Source organism: Mustela nigripes, unplaced genomic scaffold, assembly GCF_022355385.1.
Source record: "Mustela nigripes isolate SB6536 unplaced genomic scaffold, MUSNIG.SB6536 HiC_scaffold_148, whole genome shotgun sequence".
Classification (NCBI taxonomy): domain Eukaryota; kingdom Metazoa; phylum Chordata; class Mammalia; order Carnivora; family Mustelidae; genus Mustela; species Mustela nigripes.
The window spans coordinates 8,145,492-8,167,797 of NW_026739562.1; the positions used below are offsets into that span (position 1 = coordinate 8,145,492).

The 22,306-nt window shown below is 53.1% G+C and overlaps 1 protein-coding gene across 1 annotated transcript in view; it reads left to right on the forward strand.

Moving 5' to 3' along the window:
- Nucleotides 1-19,435, forward strand: part of LOC132008517 (cyclic AMP-responsive element-binding protein 3-like protein 1) — a 35,103-nt gene extending 15,668 nt beyond the window's left edge. The window contains exons 2-12 of the mRNA XM_059387158.1: nt 3,585-3,813; nt 6,206-6,390; nt 9,544-9,622; nt 11,323-11,480; nt 12,197-12,346; nt 12,510-12,568; nt 12,759-12,827; nt 14,684-14,783; nt 15,703-15,829; nt 18,278-18,545; nt 18,735-19,435. Of these exons, the coding sequence (XP_059243141.1) occupies nt 3,585-3,813; nt 6,206-6,390; nt 9,544-9,622; nt 11,323-11,480; nt 12,197-12,346; nt 12,510-12,568; nt 12,759-12,827; nt 14,684-14,783; nt 15,703-15,829; nt 18,278-18,545; nt 18,735-18,771 (1,461 nt within the window). The 3' untranslated portion in view covers nt 18,772-19,435. The remainder of the gene's footprint in view (nt 1-3,584; nt 3,814-6,205; nt 6,391-9,543; nt 9,623-11,322; nt 11,481-12,196; nt 12,347-12,509; nt 12,569-12,758; nt 12,828-14,683; nt 14,784-15,702; nt 15,830-18,277; nt 18,546-18,734) is intronic.
- Nucleotides 19,436-22,306: the final 2,871 nt, after the last annotated feature.

The window sequence follows — 22,306 nt, forward strand, 5'->3', positions numbered from 1 at the left end:
CAGATTTAACACCCCCCATGACCCCCTGCCATTTACAGATTTAACACCCCCCCTCCCCCCACCCCGAATAATTTCCTTCGGATAGTCTTGAAGAAATATCAGCTTTTAGCGTGCGAACTGGGGGTAGCGCTGGGTGTGGTTGGGGGTTTAGGTGAAACGCGGGCATGCTGGAGCTGAGGAGGCCCGAGATCCCCGGAGTGGCAAGGTTGGGGGAGGGTGGGTACCGTGGAAGAAGTGCGAGGACAAGGAGAAGGTGATTCCCATTCCTGTGCAGCCTTGGAGCTGCAGAGAACCCCTCCCTCACCACGACCAACTCACTGTGTTACCCTGGGTAGGTGGCTTTCCCTCTCTGGACCTCAGTTTCTTCATTAGGAAATGGGATGGGAGTGGGAAGTGAGGACCGTCGGTTTTCTCCGGTACCTTCTGTCTCTAATGTGATGATACAAACCAGCCATAACTGGGCTGCTTTGAAAAGTCAGGCACCAGGTAGAAACAAGGCTACAAAGTTCTCCGAAGGGAGTCCCTTCTGGTATGTTCCCTTGAGTAGGAGATTGGCCTGGAGGTAATGAGACATGCCCACCATGACCGCCGGTGGTGCGACCAGCACACAAGGAAGCCCTGCGCAAAGAGGATGTGTTTTCTGAATGTCCTCCCCCTCCCCCCCACACCCTGTCTGCCCCTTGGCCGCCCTCCCCTTACACTTGGCTCCCACCCTCTGGAAGCTCCATCTTGCTGGGCCTTGGCTGCTGTTTCCAGCAGGTGGGGGCTGCTCACAAAACGGGGCCAGCTGAGCTCCCTGAGCAGGATCTGCGGGCACCCTGAAAGGGGTCTCTGAGAAGGGCCTGTTTCATCTGCCTGGAGTTAAGGCCTTCAGGGACCCCCAGCCCAGACTGAAGGAAGCATTTCTCCTCTCCCAGGCCCCAGGAAAAGGCTTGGCAAACCCTTATCTCCTGAGAAGCAGCTGCTGGAGGAATACCTTAGCGGCTGACTCACTGCCCTCCCTTCCTGACCACCCCCTCCCACTGGGCCCCACACCATGCCTCTGAGAGACCCCGAGAGAAAGGGCAGGGGCAAAGCGCCCCCAGCTGGGCTGGCCCAGTCCTGCAGAGGGTCTAGCTCGCATAGTCACAGTCCTGGGGCGGGCTGGGGCTGGGGTGGGGGGGAGTACCTTGTAAATGGTCTTAGTGCGGGATCAGTTATTCTCAGAGATGTGTTTAGTACTAGTATCTCCTCGTACTGCCTCACGCCAGGCGCTGATGATCAATTGACATACTGATGGCATTGCCTTCTGGGGTTCAAGGCCATATCCCTCCACCAGCAGTTCCCACCGGCCAGGTGCTGGGATCCAGCAGGTGAACGAGATACAGACTCCGTCTCAGGGAATTTTCAGGCTGGCAAACAGGCAATTTGTGAACAGAGCAATGTCTGCTACAGTTGGGGAAGGACTGGACAATGAGGGATTGTGGACACTTCCTGTTGTACTTGGCTTCCCTGGGCCTCAGTTTCCCTCTCTGTCAAATGCAGATATGCAACTTCCTTATCCCATTGGGTGATTATGAGGATTAACTAAAATCATGCATATGAAAGCACTTTGGAAGGTTAAAATCATGGTAAAAATGGAGAGTAGATGATAAGTCCTGGCAAACTGGGAGAAGGGGAGAGAGAACCTGCGTTGATGGGTTTCTGCATTTATTTTGTCCTTGATTCTTTGATCATTCTTTAGCTCAGCTCAGGCTCAGACTGGCTTTTGGCAGCTGCTATTTTCATACTAATAATGGCTACCAACCACTGAGTACTCACTACACACTAGGCACCATTCTGCTACGTGCATTAATGTGTGTGTGTTCTGTGTGTAAGGGGTATACGTACTTTACTCATTTTACCCTCATAATCCTATAAGGTGAATATTAAGCACCTCACAAATATTTGCTCTTCATGACAACATTATGATGTAGGCACTATTATTTCCCCTTTGCAGATAGGGAAACTGAGGCACAGAGAAGTGAAATATTCTCAAGCTTATTCTCAGAGGGCTTCTCTGTTCACCCCTTCAGGACTGGGGCAGGCTTTGAGTATTCCATGCCACAAAGGGCCAATGGATCCAGACCTCAAGCCACCACCACAGAAGCCAGTCATTAACCCCTCACCAGGCTGGACTCCAGGACCTGAAGCAATCCCCCTCCCACCGCCTCTTCCACCCCACCAGCAAATGTACTCAGTCAGTAAATAATGAACAGCAGTAGTGTTTCCTTGCATGTTTATAATTCTTTAAGAGAGAAAAAAATAAGCACCTACTACATACCAGGCACAGGGTGTTTTATTAATAATAAGAGGTAATGGGCGCCTGGGTGGCTCAGTGGGTTAAGCCGCTGCCTTCGGCTCGGGTCATGATCTCAGGATCCTGGGATCGAGTCCCGCATCGGGCTCTCTGCTCAGCAGGGAGCCTGCTTCCTCCTCTCTCTCTCTGCCTGCCTCTCTGCCTACTTGTGATCTCTCTCTGTCAAATAAATAAATAAAATCTTTAAAAAATAATAATAAAATAAAAAATAAAAAATAAATAATAAGAGGTAATGTTTGTTGAGTACTTATTATGTACTCAGGGCCATCGTCACAACAATTCTGACAGAATCTGTTATCATCCTCACCATACGAAAGAGGAAATGAAGCAAAGAGACGTTAATTAACTTACCCAAGATCTCAGAGACGAATATTTTTCAACCTTTTTCGTTTCTAAGAAATGTATTTTACTTCATTACACACACACACACACACACACACAACTGGGACAAGAACCTTACCAGGTATTTTAGCTCCCTACATGAAGTGCAGTCTGGTATTTTCTACTCTTCTTTCTGTTTTATCTTTTCTTAAATCCTGGTTGTGACCTACTAGATTGATTTCACAACCCGTTCATGAGTCCCTGAGCCACAGTTTCATCAACACTGAGTCATAGCCACAAGTATCCAGGCCAGGATTCGAACCCATGTAACATGGCTTTGGAGCCTAATCTCCTGGCATAAAGTACGTCTGGAAGAGCAGAGTCTGGAGGCATAAGGACAGATGTGGACTGTGCTAATGAGGGGAGGAGAAGCCTTGATAATCCCCCACCTTGCACTCCAGTGAAAGATACCAAAGACACCAACACATCTCTAGGATGCAGACTTGCTGGTGTAGACACACCCTCTTTATTTAGTCTTCCCATGAAGTAGGGTGGATGGAGAATCAGTCTGAGTGACTGAACCAAGGTCGCGGAGCCAGAACTGAGAGCCTGGTATCCTGTCACCTGGTCCAGGGATGCTACTGCGCCCTCTCCTTAAGGATAATGACAGTGAGGCAGGAGATGGCAAGCGGGGGTGGAGGGAGAGGTAGTGGTGACAGCGGTGATGGTCATGACAGAACCCATAATAGTTGTCCTGGGTACTTGGGTAGTGGGGAGGGTGGTGGTGTTACTGATGGCAGGAAGAATAATGGGGAGGTTGCAGTGACAGTGGCAGTGGTGGCAGGTTTGGGAGCCCCACTACAACAGCATGTGTGCCCCCATTTCAAGCAAAGTTGACTGCCCCCTCCCCCTCCTCCTTCCCCAGCACTTCCCGGAGCACCTGGACCACTTTGCAGAAAACATGGAGGACTTCTCCAACGACCTGTTCAGCAGTTTCTTTGATGATCCCGTGCTGGACGAGAAGAGCCCTCTACTGGACATGGAACTGGACTCCCCCACCCCAGGCATCCAGGCTGAGCACAGCTACTCCCTGAGCGGTGACTCGGCGCCTCAGAGCCCCCTCGTGCCCATCAAGATGGAGGACACCACCCAAGGTAAGAAAGGGTAGCAGAACCCAGGGACAGCCCAGACCCCAGGACCCCCAGGAGGGTTTGATATGAGAGAGAACAAGAAGGCAGGGGGCCACACTCCTCTGAGAGGTGTTTGTGGGTGACTCCTCCGGGAAGCCCCTGGGCATCTCAGCCTGCAGTGCCCTTCTCTGCTCCCTTGAAAGCTTCCTCCCCCACCCCTCACCCCCCCCAGAAAAATGAGGCTTCAGGAAAGTTCTTCAGGAGAATTTTACCATGTTCACACACACGGTAAAATGCTTGGTAGGGACATGGGAGCAAGCAAGCCCCCCACCCTTGCCACCATGGCATCCTCCAGCCTCAAGGGCCTGCGCACGGGGTACAGGGTGTGGACCAATCCAGTTCCGCTGTGCATTCGGATGCTTCTCCCAGCAGCCATGTGATCTTGAGCAAGTTGCTTTATCTCCCTGGGCCTGTTTTCTCAGTTATAAAATGAAGATAATAAATGTGTCATAGGAATTCTGGCCAGGATTTTTAAATCTGTACATAAAATACCCAGTTGAGTGCCCAGTGCATAATATATAAAAAGAATTATTGGCTATTTTCACTGTGAGTGTTAAAGTCTTGTTAATACTTTAGCGGCTGGTCCAGGGACCAGTGTTTTTAATTCCGCTTTCTCTTCTGAGGACAGTGGTCTTGAATGAGTTTCTTAATATTCTCATCTATTAAATGGGAAGAATAATAATGCCTGCCGCATAGGAATATCGGGAGGGATAAAAGAATTCAGAAGTAGTGAGGCCTGAGAGTCTCACTCAGCTCAAGAAGTGTGTGCTGCTTCTGAGGGTCTTTGAGATCCCCCCAGGGGCAGAGATGGGACTCTGCATCCCTACCCTGCTCACCTCTGTGGGGGCAGGGACACCGCCTGGGGTTCAGATGGCTTAAGGGCTGGGGCTACAGAGGTCTTAGCATCCCTGCATGCCCTGGCCTCTCCGGGAAGCTTCTGGAAATCGCATCAGCAGGTCCTCAGACCCCACCCTGGGGAGGGGCAGCGTGTGGGATGGACCTCCTCCCATGGCAGGTTCTCCATCCACCCCCACTAGGCCAGCCCAGGCTGGCCACCCCAAGTCTATTTTTAGAGCAATTTGTCTGTGGGCCCTTTGCAGGGGTAGCTTCCCGGAGGCCGGACAGCTGGCCCTGTAATTTGGGAAGATTGTGGGTGTTCCTGGAGCCCTGGGGCAGGCTGTGGCCCAGAGCTGGGGCACTCAGGCTCCCAGCAGGGTGGGGCCTCATCTCTGAGGTAGGACCAGGCACCACTGACCCCCTCTCTCTACCCACAGCAGGCCCCAAAGGCCAGAGTACCCTGGTCCTTCCCTTGCATCCCGGCTCCCCAGACCCCCACCTCATACCACTGCCGGGGGCTCACAGGGCTGACTTGGAGTGCAGGACTGTAGGCACTACTCAGGAAAAGGGGTGATGCCTGCCAGCCCTGTGGCCCAGGTGAGGCCAGGAGCTCCACTAAGAGGGCAGGAAGTGGATGTCCCCTAGGAAACCTGCACATCACACCTCACCACCCACATGCCCTCCCCACCCCTACCTCCTCACCACCCCCACCTCCTCACTACCCCCCCAGCCCATCAGCAGGTCCTGTGGATTCTCCCTAAACTTGTCTCCAGTATGTCCCTTCCCCTCCATCCCACTGTCCCTTCCTTTGCTCAGGCTTCATCTTCTCTTGCTGGACTATGTCATCAGCCTCTTTCGAGTCTCTTTGCCTCCATCTTGCCTGCAGTCAGGCCCTTCTCCATACGCACACAGCATGATTTTTTTTTTGACATTACAAATCTGAGCATGCTTAAACCCTTCGGTGCCCCCCCCCCCCTCCATTACCTTTAGGACAAAGTCACAGCTGTGAGCCCAGCCTCCAAGGCTGCACTACCCCTGCTGGCCTCTGTGGGCCCACCTTCCCCTTCCCTTTGCATTCCAGCTGCTCTAAACTGCTGGCGACTCTCACAAGGTCCTGAAAGCCTAGCACAGTGCTCAGCAAATGTTCACTGAATAGCAGTCATTCTATTAACAATAGCTAGCATTTACTGAGCATTTCCTTCTTGCCGGGCACATCTACAGATGAAGAAGCTAAGGCTCAGAGAGGTTAAGCAACTTACCTAAGGTCACACAGCCAGTCAAGAGGGGTCCAGATCTGTTGTCCATGCCTGCTCTGTGAGCTGCTGAGTAAAATAGATGCCCACCCACCTCCCCAACCTTTCTGGCCCCAGCCTACCTCACAAGTGCCCCATTCTGCCCTTGCTTGCCTGTACCCTAGTCTCTCTCCTCAGCGCAGTCTAGAGCAGCTCCTAGGGGGAGGAGGGCAGCAGAGCCCTCTGCTCAGGGAGTCCCCTGAGCCTGGTCCTGCCCCCTTCCCCAGACGTGGAACATGGAGCATGGGTGCTGGGACACAAACTGTGCTCCGTCATGGTGAAGCAGGAGCAGAGCCCGGAGCTGCCCATGGACCCTCTGGCTGCCTCCTCGGCCATGGCCGCTGCAGCCGCCATGGCCGCCCCCCCGCTGCTGGGCCTCAGCCCCCTGTCCAGGCTGCCCATCCCCCACCAGGTGAGCCTGAGGACTGTTCCCAGGGGCTGAGGGAGGGACACCGGGGTTGGGGGTGGGGGTGGGCCTCTGTGGGAAGAGGCCTCGGAAGCCTTGCGTAGCCTGGGGCTGTGTGAACTGGAAGCAACCTGAGGGTCAGAACTCTTGCACCAGGCCTCTGCCGACCCCTTGGGCTGCCCCTTCCCCGTCCTAGAATGGGAACAAGCTGTAGCACCCTCGGAGGAAGCTGGGGCCCCTCGCTGTATGCAGAAGGCAGCTGACAGGGACCTGGGCAGGGCTGAGCACCAGGGGCCTGGTCCAGGGCCTCAGGGATGGAGAAAGCCCAGGTCATATAACTCTCTCAAAAGTGTTGGGATTTTTAAAAAAGAAAGACCAAAATGAGAATACAACAGTTGCGCTGTATTTCAGTTGTATATGTTTGTGAGATCAATATTTTTTACCTCATACATTCAGGCCATCCCTCCCCCCACGACGCCACCCCCCCACACCCCCCTCACCCACCCCCTACTCTCCATGATACGCATTCAACTCTAGATCCAACAGGAACATCTGAAGAGCCTCCTGGGAATGCGAGCCCCAGACTCTGGGCCCTGCCTGGGTCCCAGCTCAGCTCTCATTTGTGCTCTGGGCATGTTGCCCCTCTCTTTCTTCCTCAGCTTTCTGATCTGTAAAATGGGAGCATGAACTGCCTCTAAGGGGCTCCAAGCCCTGAGTCTACAATGTAAGGGCCTGCTTGAAATGCCTACATTTGGGGTTTGACTGGCTCTGCCCCCTGCTGGCCACCACGTCTCACCTGATCAAAATGTATTCCGCCCAAGGCCAAGATTAGCCCCTTCCTACCCACCCGCCCCCCACTGACCCAGATGACCAAGGGCCCCTTGCAAAGACGGAAGATCTTTTGTGACCATCTCCAAGATGGCTCAGCGACTCCTCAGGCCTTGCCAAAGCAGGAAAGGAAGGCGCAGCAGCAGCGAGAGCCAGCCTCGGGAGGCGGGGCACGTGCCTCAGAGAGGGAAACTGAGGCTCAAGGAGCTAAGGGACTTGCCCAGAATCACACAGTGAGAAATAATGAGCTGCAGGGCGCCTGGGTGGCTCAGTTAGTTAAGCATCCCACTCTTGGTTTCTGCTCAGGTCATGATTTCCAGGTCGTGAGATCAAACCTGCTTAAGAGCCTCTCTCTCTCTCTCTCTCTCTATCCCTCCCCCACCTCTCTCCCCCTCTCTCTAAAAAAACAAAAACAAAAATCCCACACGCGGAAATAATGAACCGCATTCCAAAACTGGCCTCCAAGTCTCAGAAGCCCACACTTTCCACTCTAGTAAGAGCGCGATGCCCTTGTGGAAGGTCCAGGAACCAGAAGCTGGCATTGTTGGTAATAGGCTGGGTGACACACCCTCCCGCATCACAGTGCCTTCTCTGTCCCCTGAGGGCTGAGCTGGGATGCAGACCAGAGACTCTCCAAGGTCCCTGCCAACTTGAACCTTCTGTGATTCTTACTCATCTGCCCACATTGGAGGCTCTGTGTCGCACCCACAGTGTCATGGCCTCTCTCTGCTGGCTGTGGACCCAAAAGAGAGACTCAGCCCTGAAATCCAGCACCCCAAAACACGGTGCCTCCCACAAAGAGAGAACCAGTCAGATGCATATTGAGAATCGTGTGTAGGAAGCCAAGAATGTTCTTTTTTTAAGTTCAATTAATTAACACATAATGTATTATTAGTACCAGAGGTAGAGGTCGGTGATTCATCAGTTGCATGTAACACCCAGTGGTCACTACATCACATGACCTCCTTAATGTCCATCACCCAGAGACCCCATCCCCTCTCCCCCTCCCCTCCAGCAGCCCTCCATTTGTTTCCCATGGTTAAGAGTCTCCTGTGGTTTGTCTCCCTCTCCGATTTCATCTTGTTTTATTTTTCCCTCCCTTTCCCTATGCTCCTGTTTTCTTTCTTAAATACTGCATAGGAGTGAAATCCTATGATAATTGTTTTCCTCTGATTGACTTATTTGCATAGCATAATTCCTTCTAATTCTATTCATGTCATTGCAAATAGCAAGATTTCTTTTTTTTAATAGCTGAGTAATATTCCATGGTATGTATGTATGTGTGTGTATATATCTACACACACATATATATCACATCTTCTTTATCCATTCAGCTATCAATGGACATCTAGGCTCTTTCCATAGTTTGGCTATTGTGGACATGGCTGCTATAAACACTGGGGTGCACATGCCCCTTCAGATCACTACATCTGTAGCTTTGGGGTAAATACCCAGTAGGCCATGCATGCTCTTGATGCCCTTTCTGGAACAGCAAGTTGGAACATAAAGAAATAGCAGCGCGTGTTTGTTTAAAACATAAATCTAGTTCTGTCAGTCCCTTGCGATACACCCCATCAGGGACTCTTTATTGTTTCAGACTTCTTTGCCTGGCCCCTTTCTACCTTCTGTGAATCCTACCACCACCCCCACCCCACCCCCTGCCCAGGTCTTCTGGTCTTGTTTCCTACCACTCCCTCCTGGCACACCCCTACACTCTGGACACCCCCAAATACCTGCAGATTCCAGAGCCAGCCATGCTCTCTAGCCCCTTGGGCCTTTGCAGATGGAAATTCCTTTCATTTCACTTACCACCTGCCTTGTCCTTTATCTGGAACAATCCTGTTTATACTTCAAGACTCCTTTCAAGGTTCAGCTGCCTAGAGAGCTCACCCCGCGCCCCCAGCCAGTTCAGGCCTTCTTCATCGGCACTACTGTTGCCATTCACTGAACAGCAACAATGTGCCAGACATTACTTTTCTCCTCTTGGCAACCCATATACCAAGGCCTGTGACCTTCAGAGTCAGCAAAGAGCAGCTTCCATTAAAGAGATGGCCTTGCCCTTGGAGGCCACAAGAAGCCCTCCTTCTCCAAGCTTAGGTCTAAACTACACTAGCTACTTAGCTATCATTCTCTTCTCTTAGGTCTGACTTGACTTCTCGAAGCCTCAGAACTTGCCTCTCCTCCGTCTGGGCTGTGCCCAGAACCCTGGGTCTATCCACCTCCTTAATTGTGCAGAGCAGACCGCCAGCCCTAGGGAGGGTGGGAGGTTGAACAGCATGGTGGGGACAGCCCCAGGGGCAGCTGATGGAGCTGGACCTGTCTCTTCCTCAGGCCCCAGGAGAGATGACTCAGCTGCCAGTGATCAAAGCAGAGCCCCAGGAGGTGAATCAGTTCCTCAAAGTGACACCGGGTAAGTGTGTCCAGAGAGGGACTCTTTCTTTCCAGTCTTGGGCAGACAGCATCCTTTGGCCCAGCCCATCCATCTCCCTCAACAGCCCCCATATCTCCCCAGAATACCCTTTCCTCCCTGCCCTGTGCACTTTCCAACCATCCAGCTCCCTTTTTACCTAGTCTACAACTGTCATCTCTGTTATTGACACCCTCACCCTGTTAGCTAATCCCCCCTCCTGTCATTCACTAATGGAAGCCCACTCTATGGTCACCCATCCATCCATCCATCCACCCATTCATTCATCCATCCATCCACAAGACTTCGTTGGGCATGTCTCAGGAAGCAGAGACAGAAGACAGGTCCTGTGCCAGTAGATCACAGAGTAGTGAGAGCCAATTTCATAGCACAGGTATGGGTTAAAGATGGCAGATTTTCCAGGAGGCTGTGAAGGCACATCCCCAGATCTGACAGGGGAGAAGGGAACAGAGAAAGCTTCTTGAATTGGCCAGAAGAAGAACAGGCTGACCAAATCTTTCCAACCCTATCTCATTAATTCATCAAACATTCATTGAGCATGTACTGTGTATCAGGCTCCGGGCTGAGTAGCACAAGGTTTAGAAAGATGAATAAGACCCAAGCTTCGCCCTCCCATTGCTCCCTTCCTCGGAGAGAAGATTCACAGAAGGTAGGAAGGGGCCATCGTGAAAACACATCATGTTGTAAAGCGCTCTTCAATCCGTAAGGCATCTTCACAGACATGAGCTCATTGTGTCCTCACGGCTCCCTGCAGTCCATTCATTCCCTTCCAGCAGGGAAGTGAGGCTGGGAGGGGTTAAGAAATAGGACTACAGGTCACACACCTGGGGCACATGACAGCAGAACTTGAACTCAGGCCCCCTGACTCCATATTCCAGGCTCTTTACCTTATGGCATTCTTAAGAGGCAAATGAAAGTCCAGGGAGAGAGAGAGGACTCCTCCAGGGGGGCAGCTCGAGGCAGAGTCTGGAAGGACGTGGCCGTTCCTCTGGAGCCTCAGCCCGCTCCGCAATGATCAGGGCTTTCTGTGCTGTCCTGGGAGCTCTCCCTGCTGGGCTCTCGGTCCTCGTGGCTCTACCTAGGCCTTTCTCTGACCACCTACAGCGTGTCAGTCTTCCTGATGCTGTAACCACAGAGCAGGAGTGGGGAGGGGAGGCTTTGGACTGCAGGGCTCTTGGCTGGTGTGCTTAGAGCCCAGTGCCTGCTGTCCTGTCACACTCAAGTTGGAAGTGGAAACCCTGAGATTGCTGTGGCTGATGTTTGGCAGTGGGAAAAAGGAAGTGACAGAGGCTGTTGCTTTCCCCGCCTGATCCCCATGGGTCTAGCTGTGGGCAAACTCCAGTCCCCTCTGGGGTTACCAGTGGAGGCTCCCAAGGGCCTGGACCCTGTGAAGTCAGGGAGGGGGAGGGACTTCGAGAATCTGGCTTCCATGATAGTCACACCAGGGACCGGGCTTAAAGGAGCCAGGCTTCTGTGGCGTCGGAGACAGGCTGGCATTCAGAAATGAACTTCCAGGATGTTAGCTTAACTTTCTGACATGGCAGAGGAGCTTCTGATGGGATAGCTGGTCAAGGCCCCAGTGTTCCGTCCCCCACAGTGTCGGGGGGACCCGGCTGACCTCTGATGTCCGAGCAGAGGTGGGCTGCAACCCTGCTAACCTGGATTCCCCCTGCTCTCCCCAGAGGACCTGGTGCAGATGCCTCTGACGCCCCCCAGCAGCCACGGCAGCGACAGTGACGGCTCCCAGAGTCCCCGCTCTCTGCCCCCCTCCAGCCCTGTCCGGCCCATGGCCCGCTCGTCCACGGCCATCTCCACTTCCCCCCTTCTCACCGCCCCTCACGTAAGCAGCTGGGGGCGGGCTGGCCCTAGAGGTGAGGGATTGAGTAAGTCCACCCTGCACAAGAGCAGCGATGAAGGGTCTGGGACCCCCAACCCTGATGGTCCCCATCCCCACAAGCATTCAGAGAGGTGTGTGCCCAGCAGATGAGAGTGAGAATCTTTTCATCCTGCTCTGGGGTAAAGAGGAAACAGGTAGAGAAGTCCAAGAAGCTGCCGAATCCCCACTGTGGCAGGGACTAGAGGCAGGACTAGAACTCCACATTACCGGGGATGATGGCTCAGGCCAGCTCCAAGGAGCACTGCTTGGGGAGTGGTGCTCAGGAGGCCCAAAATTGCCCTGGGAAACATGGAGCTGAGTCCTGTGTGGAGCCTCCCAAGCAAAGATCATAGTGCAGGTAAAAGGGTTGCTGTCTAGTGGCTCCAAACAAGTAAGCTTGAGGCTGTGGATTCCAGGATGGAGTCTGGGGGGCCCCTACGCCCACCCTGAGATAATATACTGAGCACCTAACATGCTGGGCTCCCAGCACTGTTGCTACATGTTAGCGGATTTTTTTTTTTTCATGTTAGCGGATTTAATCCAAGTCCACCCTATCTCAGATTAGGAAACCGAAGCTGAGAGAGTCAATGCCTTCCTTGAGTCACGCAGAGTCTATGGCAGAGCTTGGATTTGCACCCAGGGCTGTCTGGTTCCTAACCAGCATGTCTGACTTCCCACAGAAACTACAAGGGACATCAGGGCCACTGCTCCTGACAGAGGAGGAGAAACGCACCCTGATTGCTGAGGGCTACCCCATCCCCACGAAACTCCCCCTCACCAAAGCCGAAGAAAAGGCCTTAAAGAGGGTCCGGAGAAAAATCAAGAATAAGGTAAGGCATGAGCTGGACCCTGGCCCTGCCCCAGGGCTGCTTCCTGCTTCCTTGGTGGATGGAAGCCTCTGCTCCCCTGGTGATAACAGCCCTAAAATTGTGCCCCCCCCCGGAAATGGCTATGTGGCTGTGGTAACCCCTGTTTTGGGACCTTCCCCTCTAGATCTCGGCCCAGGAGAGCCGCCGTAAGAAGAAGGAGTACGTGGAATGTCTAGAAAAGAAGTAAGCATTCTGAGCAGGGTGGCAGGCCTGGGACCCACTCCCCACCTGCCCCTCTCCCCAGTGCTCGCTCCAAGGGCACCAGAGCAGGAGTGGGGATGGGAGGGGCACTCAGGGAGGGGTGGGCGGTGCAGAGGGGGCAGCAGTGAACCTGGGGACTGCCCCTGAGCTTGTGTCTGCTTGGCCCCCTCAGGGTGGAGACATTTACATCAGAGAACAACGAACTGTGGAAGAAGGTAGAGACCCTGGAGAATGCCAACAGGTAGGTAGTGCCCCCTGCATCGTCCGTGATCCCCGTCCTTCTCCAGGCAGGGCCCGGCTCTGGCATAGGCAGGAGACAGGCCAGATTGCTGAGTTCAGGATGACAGGAACCCCAGAAACATGGAACCCTGCAGCTTGCGACCCCTGGCTTCCCATCCTTCATCCACGCATAGGTCTAGACACCTGACAGGGTAGGTGAGCCGCTTAAATGAGTTGGTGTAGGGCGGTGGCCTTCAAAGCGGAATTCCCCAGGCCTGGGAACTATAGGAAATGCTGATTTTCAGGCCTGGAGCCAGCCTACTGAATCAGGAACTCCTGGGAGGGCTCAGCAATCTGTGTTTTAATAAGCCCTCCAGGTGATGTTGACGTACCCTAACGTTAGAGCCCTAATGTTAGAACCCCTGGCACGGGTGCTTGCCACTCCAAGCTCTTCTCATCAACAAGCAGCATCTGCACCACCTGGGGGCTTGTAAGAACCACAGGATCTCAGAACTCTCCCCACCCCCACCCCACCTTGCAGAATCAGAATATGCATTTCACCAAGATCTTTCCGTGATTCACCTCAGTATGGGGCCCAGCACGTAGCAGCTACCTAAAGTCACAGCCTGGGTTTTTTAATCCTACTCTGCCATTTTTGTGATCCTGTAAAAACCATTAAAGCTCTCTGGGCCCCGGTTGCTTTATCTAAAAGGGGACAATAGAAGCTCTATCTCCCAGGATTCTTAGGAAGATTCAATGACACAGTGCAGGTAAAAGGCCCAGCACTGTGCTTGGCATTTAGGAATGCTCAATTCATGTTAGCTTTTCTTCTCCTCTTTTTTTTTTTTTATGGTTATTCTGAATTCTTGATAGTGCCTCGCCATGAGCCCACAGTAGGTCTCTAATAATTATTTGCTGGGGTAAATTGAAACAAGAGAGGACAGTTGGTACTTAACCAGTGCTCAACAGAAGGCTTTCTCCTTCTTTCCTTCCTTCTCCCCCAGCTTCTCCAGCAGGATCCAGCCACTCCCCCTAATTGACCTGGAGAATGCCCCCCACTCAGGGAAGGGGGGCGGGGGCCCACACCCCTCACCCCTCTACCTCTGGCCCAGATTCCTCTCTTGGCCCAAAATAGGGCCAGGCCCTTGGAGCTATTTCGCCACCTGCTGTACATTCTGGTAACTGCAGCCCCACTGGCCAGCTAGGTGGAGGAAAGAGAGTTAAACTATAGTTGGCCAGGCACTGGCTGAGCACCCCCTGTGTGTGCCCAGAGGGCTCCACGTTGGGTGGGACCCAGTCCTAGCCCTCAGGGAGCCCACAGTTAGTGAAGGAGACTGACGTGGAAATCCACGAACAGAAATAAGATGCTACAGGTCCCCGGATAAAAGCAACAGTGACAAAATTAACCAAAATGGTACCTACTATTTACTGGACCCTCTCTACACCATAAAAAAAAAAAAAAAAAAAAAAAAAGAGGAGAAGAAAAGCTAACATGAATTGACACCTACCAGACATGGCTTTCTTATCCGTTCTGGCAGTCGTGGGGTACAAAGGAAGAAAAGTCAATGTAGCTGTGACTGGTGTAGGTGAAGATAAAGGTGACCTCAGCCCAGGTGGGGCAGACCTTCCAAACCCACTTTGGCAAGGAGCACCACAGAGCACCCCTGAGCTCCCATAGGGTGACCCAGAAAATTCACCCCAATAGACTCCAGGCTCCCCAGGCCACACCACAGACAGGACACCCGGGAGGTGACCTTTTCTGTCTTGACCGAAACGGGCACCTGGTGTGGAAGCCAAGTGTGGGGCCAGTCCGGGGACTCTCTGGGAAAGTTCCAGGAGGCAAAGATGCCTGCTGGGTGACCACTGTGCCCTCCTCAGGACCCTGCTCCAGCAGCTGCAGAAGCTCCAGACTCTGGTCACCAACAAGATCTCAAGACCTTACAAGATGGCCGCCACCCAGACTGGGACCTGCCTCATGGTAGGTGCTTTTCCCTCACCACAGGGCCACGCAAGGACAAGTGTTCCCCAGGCTGGCTTTCTAGGAAGGCAGGCAGAGCTCTGAGGGTTGGGCAACACCACCAGGGTACACCACCCTAGTGCCTGCTGGGCTGGCTCTTGAAGACCCCAGCCTCTTTCACCAAGCGCATGGAGCCTTCTAGAACATGACCTTCCCTGACCAGTTCTAACACAATGTGAATGTGCAGCAACGCGCATGAACCCAGTTAGGAGGTAGGGCAAGTCCCTTGAGGAGGAGGCTTCTATACCCTAAGGGGGAAAGGGCTTAGGGAGACACAAGGTTGGGAGACACTTGGTTCTTTCTTACTGGAATGAATAGTGAGTGAGGAGAAGGCTGAGCAAATCTCTAGAAACCCAAAAGAATGTGCAGGGTGTGGTTCAGGCATCTACAGGTTCTGCACACTGTCTTAGGAATGTGCAGCCTGATACCTCCTGGCTACTCCCTGGGGCCTCTGAGATCCTCATGCTGTCTGGTGTCAGGCACTGCATGGGCGTGGCTTAGTTCCGGATGTGTGACTCTTCCTTGTCCTGCTGCAAATCTGGTGTGATGCTCTGTCCCCTCCCTCCCCAGGATCCCCCCATTCCTTTTTCCCTGTCCTGACTTCCCACCTTATAGGTGATATCCATGTTGACTACTTCCTTCTTTTTCTGACACTGCCTGTGGTGGCCCCTGAGGGGCTGAGATGGCCTGAGCAGCCTCCTCCACCTTCTCCAACAAGGGGAGAAGACCGCACATCTAGGAGGTGGTTGGCTCTGAGTGCTGCTTTCTTGGAAAAATACCAGGCTTTTTAATACCAATTGTTTTGGAGGAGAAGAATTGGGGGTGGCAGGCGTTGCACCCTCCCCCAACCTGCTCTGACCCCCGCTCTCTCCACTACCAGGTGGCAGCCTTGTGCTTCGTTCTGGTGCTGGGCTCCCTTGTGCCCTGCCTCCCTGAGTTCTCCTCCAGCTCCCAGACTGTGAAGGAAGACCCCGTGGCTGCTGACAGCGTCTACACAGCCAGTCAGAGTGAGTGCTCTCGGCCAGGCCATCTTCCATCAGTCCCAACGTCTGGGCATCAGCCAGATATAAGACAGGAGCCAGACGGGTTCCGGGTTGGCGACATCTTATTCTACCTCCTGGTTTTGCAGATGGGGAAACTGAGGCCCCCAATGGGTCCATGATTTATTCAACGTTAGTTGTAGAAATGGGGCTATGCTGCAGGTTCCCTGATCTCCCAGCCCACCCAAGAGTGGCCTGCAGGGGTTGGGGGGTGATTAGGGGACAGCAGGAATGTTCCCACCCTACTGCCGCCCCCCCCCCACCCCGCCGGCCCCCATGAATTATAGTGCCAGTGGTTAAAGGGCATCTGCCAGGAACAATTAGCATTTCAGGACTGGGATAGCCCATGAGTTTGGGTTCAAGGGCACTTTCTGATCAGACAGTGGTGGCTGAAGCATCGTGTTAAGGAATGCCAGGATGTCAAGCACGGCAGAGGAGGGGCAGCCGTGGTGGGAGCTCAGGTAGTTATCACCCCGCGGGGGACCGATGGTGATTAAGAGCATGGGGCCTCAAAGTTCGTCATGTCTGCCATTGCCACTTGCTAACTGCTTGACCTTGGGCACCTGTCTTGAGCTCCCTAAGCTTTTGTGTCTTCATCTGAAAAACGGAAGTCCCAGTTCTGCACTCCCCAAGCATGGCTGTTGTCACAACTAAATGGCACAGGGAACACACACTCTTAGCACAGGGTCTGGTACACAGCAGGCGCTTACTCATTGAGTGCATCCCCTCTCTTTTTGAAGACCTTGCCAGGCGGCAAGAAAAGGTACACTAGGTGGGTGGCAAGGAAGGTGTTTCAGGTAGACCTACGGAGGAATGTTCTAACGGTCACATTGTCTACCGGAAACGAATCATCAGGCAGGACAGGAGGAGGAAGAGGAAAGAGATGGGGGTCAGAGAGGAAGGCGACGGGGAGGAGTAGGATTCAAGAAGGAGGGATAGGCTGGGAGAATGAGCTAGACCATCAGGGCCTTGAAAGGAGGAAGGGGTGGGGAGGGTTAGAGGAAGAGGAAGTGGAGGTGGCCAGCCAAAACCACTCCCTGGACAAGCGTGGCCTTAGAGGAGACAGGACAGTTGCAGAGGGAGGTGGGCCCTGGGGGTGTGAGAGTCGAGAAAGTCACATATCCGTTTTCCAAGGCCAGGGGCGCCCTGGGGTATTTGGAGGTAGAGGAAGCCCGAGGAGAGGAAGGGAGGGAAGTGGGGGGTTGGGCCAGTGTGGATGAACAAAGGGAGTCCGAGGAAGGGAAGGAATGAATGAGCCCCTTGGAGAGAATGCAGTGGGTGGCAGGCCCAGTGTGTGTGTCTGTGGTAGGAAATGGCTTCTGGAGCCGGCTGGCTTTCCGGGCTGCTGCGTTGCTCAATGGCAGGGAGTGTCCTTCACCTACTCTCTTAGGTCAGGGTCTGAGGGCCTGGAAGGTGGTGGTAGATCCTGGAGGCAGGCAGCCCTGTGTAGGCCAAAGTACCTGATAAGCTAGAACCTCAGTTACCTGTTCTCTGGAACAGGCCTAAGAATATCCCCTTTCCAGAAGTTTCTGTGAGATGCTCGTTATTTGATATACAGGTCAAAGGGCTTTGCACAATGCCTAGCACAGGGTAGATATCCAACAAACTGTTTCCTTTACCTTCATTTTCCTGAAGGGCACACTAGGGCCTAGAACAGGGAAGAGGGAGCCAGTGTGGCTCTGGGGGTTACGCCTTTATCTAAGCCCCCCCTCACCACCCCCCACTTGGACTCCCTGCTCAGGGGGGAATTTGCTGTTCCACATCCCCCGCCCTAACCCACCTTGTGCTCATTCTCAAAAAAATAAAATCTCCACAAAAAAGAAAAATGGAAGGATTTTGATTCAAGGTCTCAGAGGAAGTGAGTAGTGGAAGTAGGATTAGAACCCAGTTCTCAGGGACGCCTGAGTGGCTCAGTGGGTTAAGCCACTGCCTTCAGCTCAAGTCATGATCCCAGGGTCCTGGGATTGAGCCCCACATCAGGCTGTCTGCTCTGCAGGGAGCCTGCTTCCTCTTCTCTCTCTCTCTCTCTGCTTACTTGTGATCTCTATCTGTCAAATAAATAAATAAAATCTTTAAAAAAAAAAAAAAAAACAGTTCTCAGATGCCCCACCCTGGTACCCTCTGCTTGGGAAGAACTACTTTCTCGGAGTTCTTACTGAACAGTTTCAATCACTTTGTCCATAACGGTCTCAAACCACATCCACACGACCTCTACCCTAGTATGCCTACTTTATGGAGGAGCAAACTGAGGCTCAGAAAGGCTAAAGCAAAGGCCTAAGACACCAGAGGTCATACCCAAGGGCAGTGTTAGAGTTGGGGTTCTGACTCAGGCCCTCGTACTTCACTGGTGGGCCAGGAATGTGGCTGGGAGTGGGGAGGCTCGGCCCGGAGGCTCACCATCAGCTCTCTGTCCAGTGCCCTCCCGGAGCCTCCTGTTCTACGATGAGGGGGCAGGCTCGTGGGAGGATGGCCGCAGCGCCCTGCTGCCCGTGGAGCCCCCAGACGGCTGGGAGATCAAGCCCGGGGGGCCAGCTGAGCAGCGGCCCCAGGACCACCTGCAGCATGACCACCTGGACAGCACCCACGAGACCACCAAGTACCTGAGCGAGGCCTGGCCGAAAGACATCAGTGGAAACAGTACCAGCCCGGACTTCTCTCACCCCAAGGAGTGGTTCCGTGAGAGGTAGGTGGGCGGGGCCCCTTCCCTTCCCGGGCCCCAGGCTCCACCCATTCTCCACGGGGAGGGGGGCTGGACCCCATCTCAGCCACGCCTCCCCAAGGCCCCATCCCACCCGCATTCTGATCCAGCGTGCAGAGTGGTGAAAAGGTCCTCGATGGACAGACTCACCCCAGACTTCTGTTCTCTCTCCAGGGATCTCGGCCCCAATACCACCATCAAACTCTCCTAGGCGCATCAAGACCCAGGACACAGGACATCCCCTCTGGCACCCGGAAGACGGGTGGTCTTGCTCTCTAACCCGGATCCAGCTTGTCCCCCTGCCCCCTGGGCTCCCACCCCAGGAGAAGGGGTTCCACTTCGCCCCAGCCCTTCTTTGCCCCATTCCCTACCAGGGCCTCTCCTTTCCCCATCACATTTGGACTGTTCCCTTGAGCGGACCACTCTGTTCTCACCTCTCCCTCCCACAGCCATCCGTCCTTCTCAGATAAACCACTCACTGGGCTGACCCCCTCCTTTCTCATAATGACCGACTGGACCACTGCCTCCCTGCCCCCACCCACAAACACACCCATCAACACACCAACACACCCCCCCCTCACCCCCCACCCCACTGTACAGAGACCAAGAACAGAAATTGTTTGTAAATAATGAACCTTATTTTTTATTATTGCCAATCCCCTAAAATATTGTATTTTACAAGTCTCCAGCCTCCCTTCACCCCTCCCTTGTTTTATATTTTATGAAGTTAGTGCGGGCTTTGCTCTTCCCCTGGCCCTCACCCGGCCTCCCCTGCCGCTGCCCAAGCCGCTGGGCCTTTTTAATTGCCAAACTGCTTCTTCCATCAGCTCAGCACAAGCTTTAAGAAGGCAAAAGTAAAAAAAAAAAAAAAAAGATTCAGCATCAATTCCTGACTTTGTGCCTTTCTTCATGGTGGGGGAGGGGACCAGGACTGAGAGATGGGGAGTGAGAAGGGGAAATCGATCTTATATTCTGCCAGGGGTTCATTGGGGGTGTGGGTATGTGGGGGGGGGGGGCATTTCTCCCTCTTCCGGCGAGGTGCAGGATTCCGACTAGATGCTCCAAGGATTCCGCTGGAGGCTGTTCCTCCAACTGTTGACAATGGAGGCAGAGAAGCAGATCAGCCACAGTCTTGGCCTTTGGGGATGCGAACTGCTAGGATCAAGCCTGTCCTGTGGACCAGACGCTGTGCCGGACACTTCCCATGCTCTACCCAGTGTGGTCCTCCTGACACCTGCCAACATTTCAGCCCTCGTGTCCTCTGCCTCAGCTGGGTCAAAGGTGCAGGCTCCATAGTCAGAAGATCTATGTTTAACTCCTGAGGCTGCCGCTCCCTAGCTGGGCATGGTAGCCAGAATTCTAATGCTGCCTCCAAGCTTCCTGGCCCCTACTCTGCTTCTCCTCTGCTCCCCTCTCCCTCCCATACACACCTATTTAATCCCCTCCCCTAGGGTGTGCAGGAGACCTGTAAATACAAGGGGATGTCCTCCCATAATTAGGTGACCTTTTACGGCAAAAGTAAAGAGATTCTGCAGCTGTAATGAAGGTCCCAAATCAACCGATTTGGGGTTCATCAAAACGGAGATTATCTTTGGTGGGCCTGGCTTAATCAGGTGAGAGCCTTTTTCTTTCTTTCTTTTTTTTTTTTAAAGGCACTGAGCCTTTCCTGAGAAGAAACAGTCCCCTGTTGGCCTTGAAGCAAACAACTATGTGTAAAGTGCATGGAGGGGGTGGCCTCCAGGAGTTGAGGGCCAAAGTGGCAAAGCACTGAATTCCACCAAAACCTCAACATGCCTCATCTCGGCTCCAGATGAGACCCCCCACACACACACACACAGGGCCAGCAAGACTGAGCTGACTATGGGCCATGGGAACTGAGATCATCCATATGTCATCTTAAGCTTCCATGTTCATGGTCATTTGTTACACAGCATAGGAACGTGAGATACTATATAACCCGAATCTCTCTGAGCCTCCATTTCCCCATTTGTAAAACAGGACATAACACCCAAGGAATGAGGTAGTTGTGGGAGTCAACAAGGTAAATTATGTAAGGGGCTTAGAGCAGGTCCTGGCCCATGGTGACTCCAAGAAAGATGAGCTGTGCATTTAGAGGCAATATCGAGCCCCCTCCTAAGGGCCAAGCTAGAGGGTGTTGTCATAGCACAAAGGAGGGTACCTCAGCCAGACTGGAGGGCTTCCTGGAGGAGGCAACATGGACTGTTGGAAGCAGGCAGAAGAGAGGAAAGGGGCATTTCAGAAGAAGGGGAGCAGCCTGAGCAAAGGCCTCTCAGATGTGAGAGAGCAGGAAAACTTCAAGGAAATTCAAATCATTTAGAACAGCCCGATGGTAGAGAGCTGAGGCCAGGAGGCTCAAATAATTCATTTGAGCACACCTCAAAGTTGAGCTGCCTGTAGAATGTTCCCGTTAACATGGAAGTCTAGGGCTTAGGAGAAGAGATCCCAGGTGGTGATCAGGGGCCAGATCCCAAGGGGACTCAAATGTCTTTCTAAGGCATTTGGACTTCATCATGCAGGTGTGATACTTTCCTACCCAGAAGCAGGACGTGGTGGTGGGATGTGCCTACACCAGCTGCCCACCAGCTGGTGGAACCTTAGAACCTCAGAACTAGCCATTAGGCCATCCTCTCTCCCTCTTCCTTCACAGCCTCGTCTTGACCACTGGATAGGGACTTTGCTGCCTGCTGTTGAGCATCAGTCTGAGCTGCTAGAACATGCAGGCCTCTATGGCAAGGCCACGAGAGACTGGGCTCCTGGCCCTAAACTCCAGCCTCATTAACAATAACTTTTAGCAGACCTCTTTCTTGACATTCATCTGTTCCCTCTGTTAGTCACTCAACAAACTGTCTTCAGAGGTGCTAGGCTGGTGGTGGAGGCTGGGGAGTAAACCAGCCATCGGGGCTGGTGTGATGGAGGGCAACATGGACTTCATAGACTTCAGACTGGGTGAATCAGGGAGGGTCACTCAGAGGAGGTGGCCCTTGAACTGAGTCTCAAAGAATGGGTAGGACTTGGTAAGGTAGAGAGAGGTAAGGGTGTTGGAAGTGGAGAGATTGGCCAAGGGCAAAGGTGTGGAGCCATGAGAAATAGGGCCAGGACTGAAGTGAGCCAAGGAGGGTTAGGGTGCCCTATGCATAGAGGTGCTTGTACAAACAAGCCTGAGAACAAGCCCCTCCTTAAACTGTACACACAGGCACTCAGCTAGCCTCACCTGAGTCCTGGCCCTGGTGAAAAGGATGGCCTTTCCCGGGATCTAAACCAAGAATATGTCATTCTGAAGGTGATGGGGAGCTACTGAATGTTTTTAAGCCAGAGAGTGAGATCATCAGATTTGCCTGTCCCACAGCTCTGCAGGTGGTATACAAGGATGAGACAGAGTCCAGAGATAATCAGGAAGAATTAACAACAGCTCTGACATCAGATTAGCTGTGGGGTGCAGGAGTGAGGGCAGAGCCTGGATGACATTGAAATGTCTGACATGGAGGCCATAGTGGCTGATGGGATCATCAGAGGGGACAGAGAATACAGGAGAAAGAGCTGGTTTGGGGAGAAAATAATTCATTTGAGCACACCTCAAAGTTGAGCTGCCTGTAGAATGTTCCCGTTAACATGGAAGTCTAGGGCTTAGGAGAAGAGATCCCTGGTGGAGATAAGGACATTGTTTGTATCTGGTGTGTTCAAGTCTTGAGTCTACATAAAGGGAAGAGAAGTGAGGGTAGAACTCC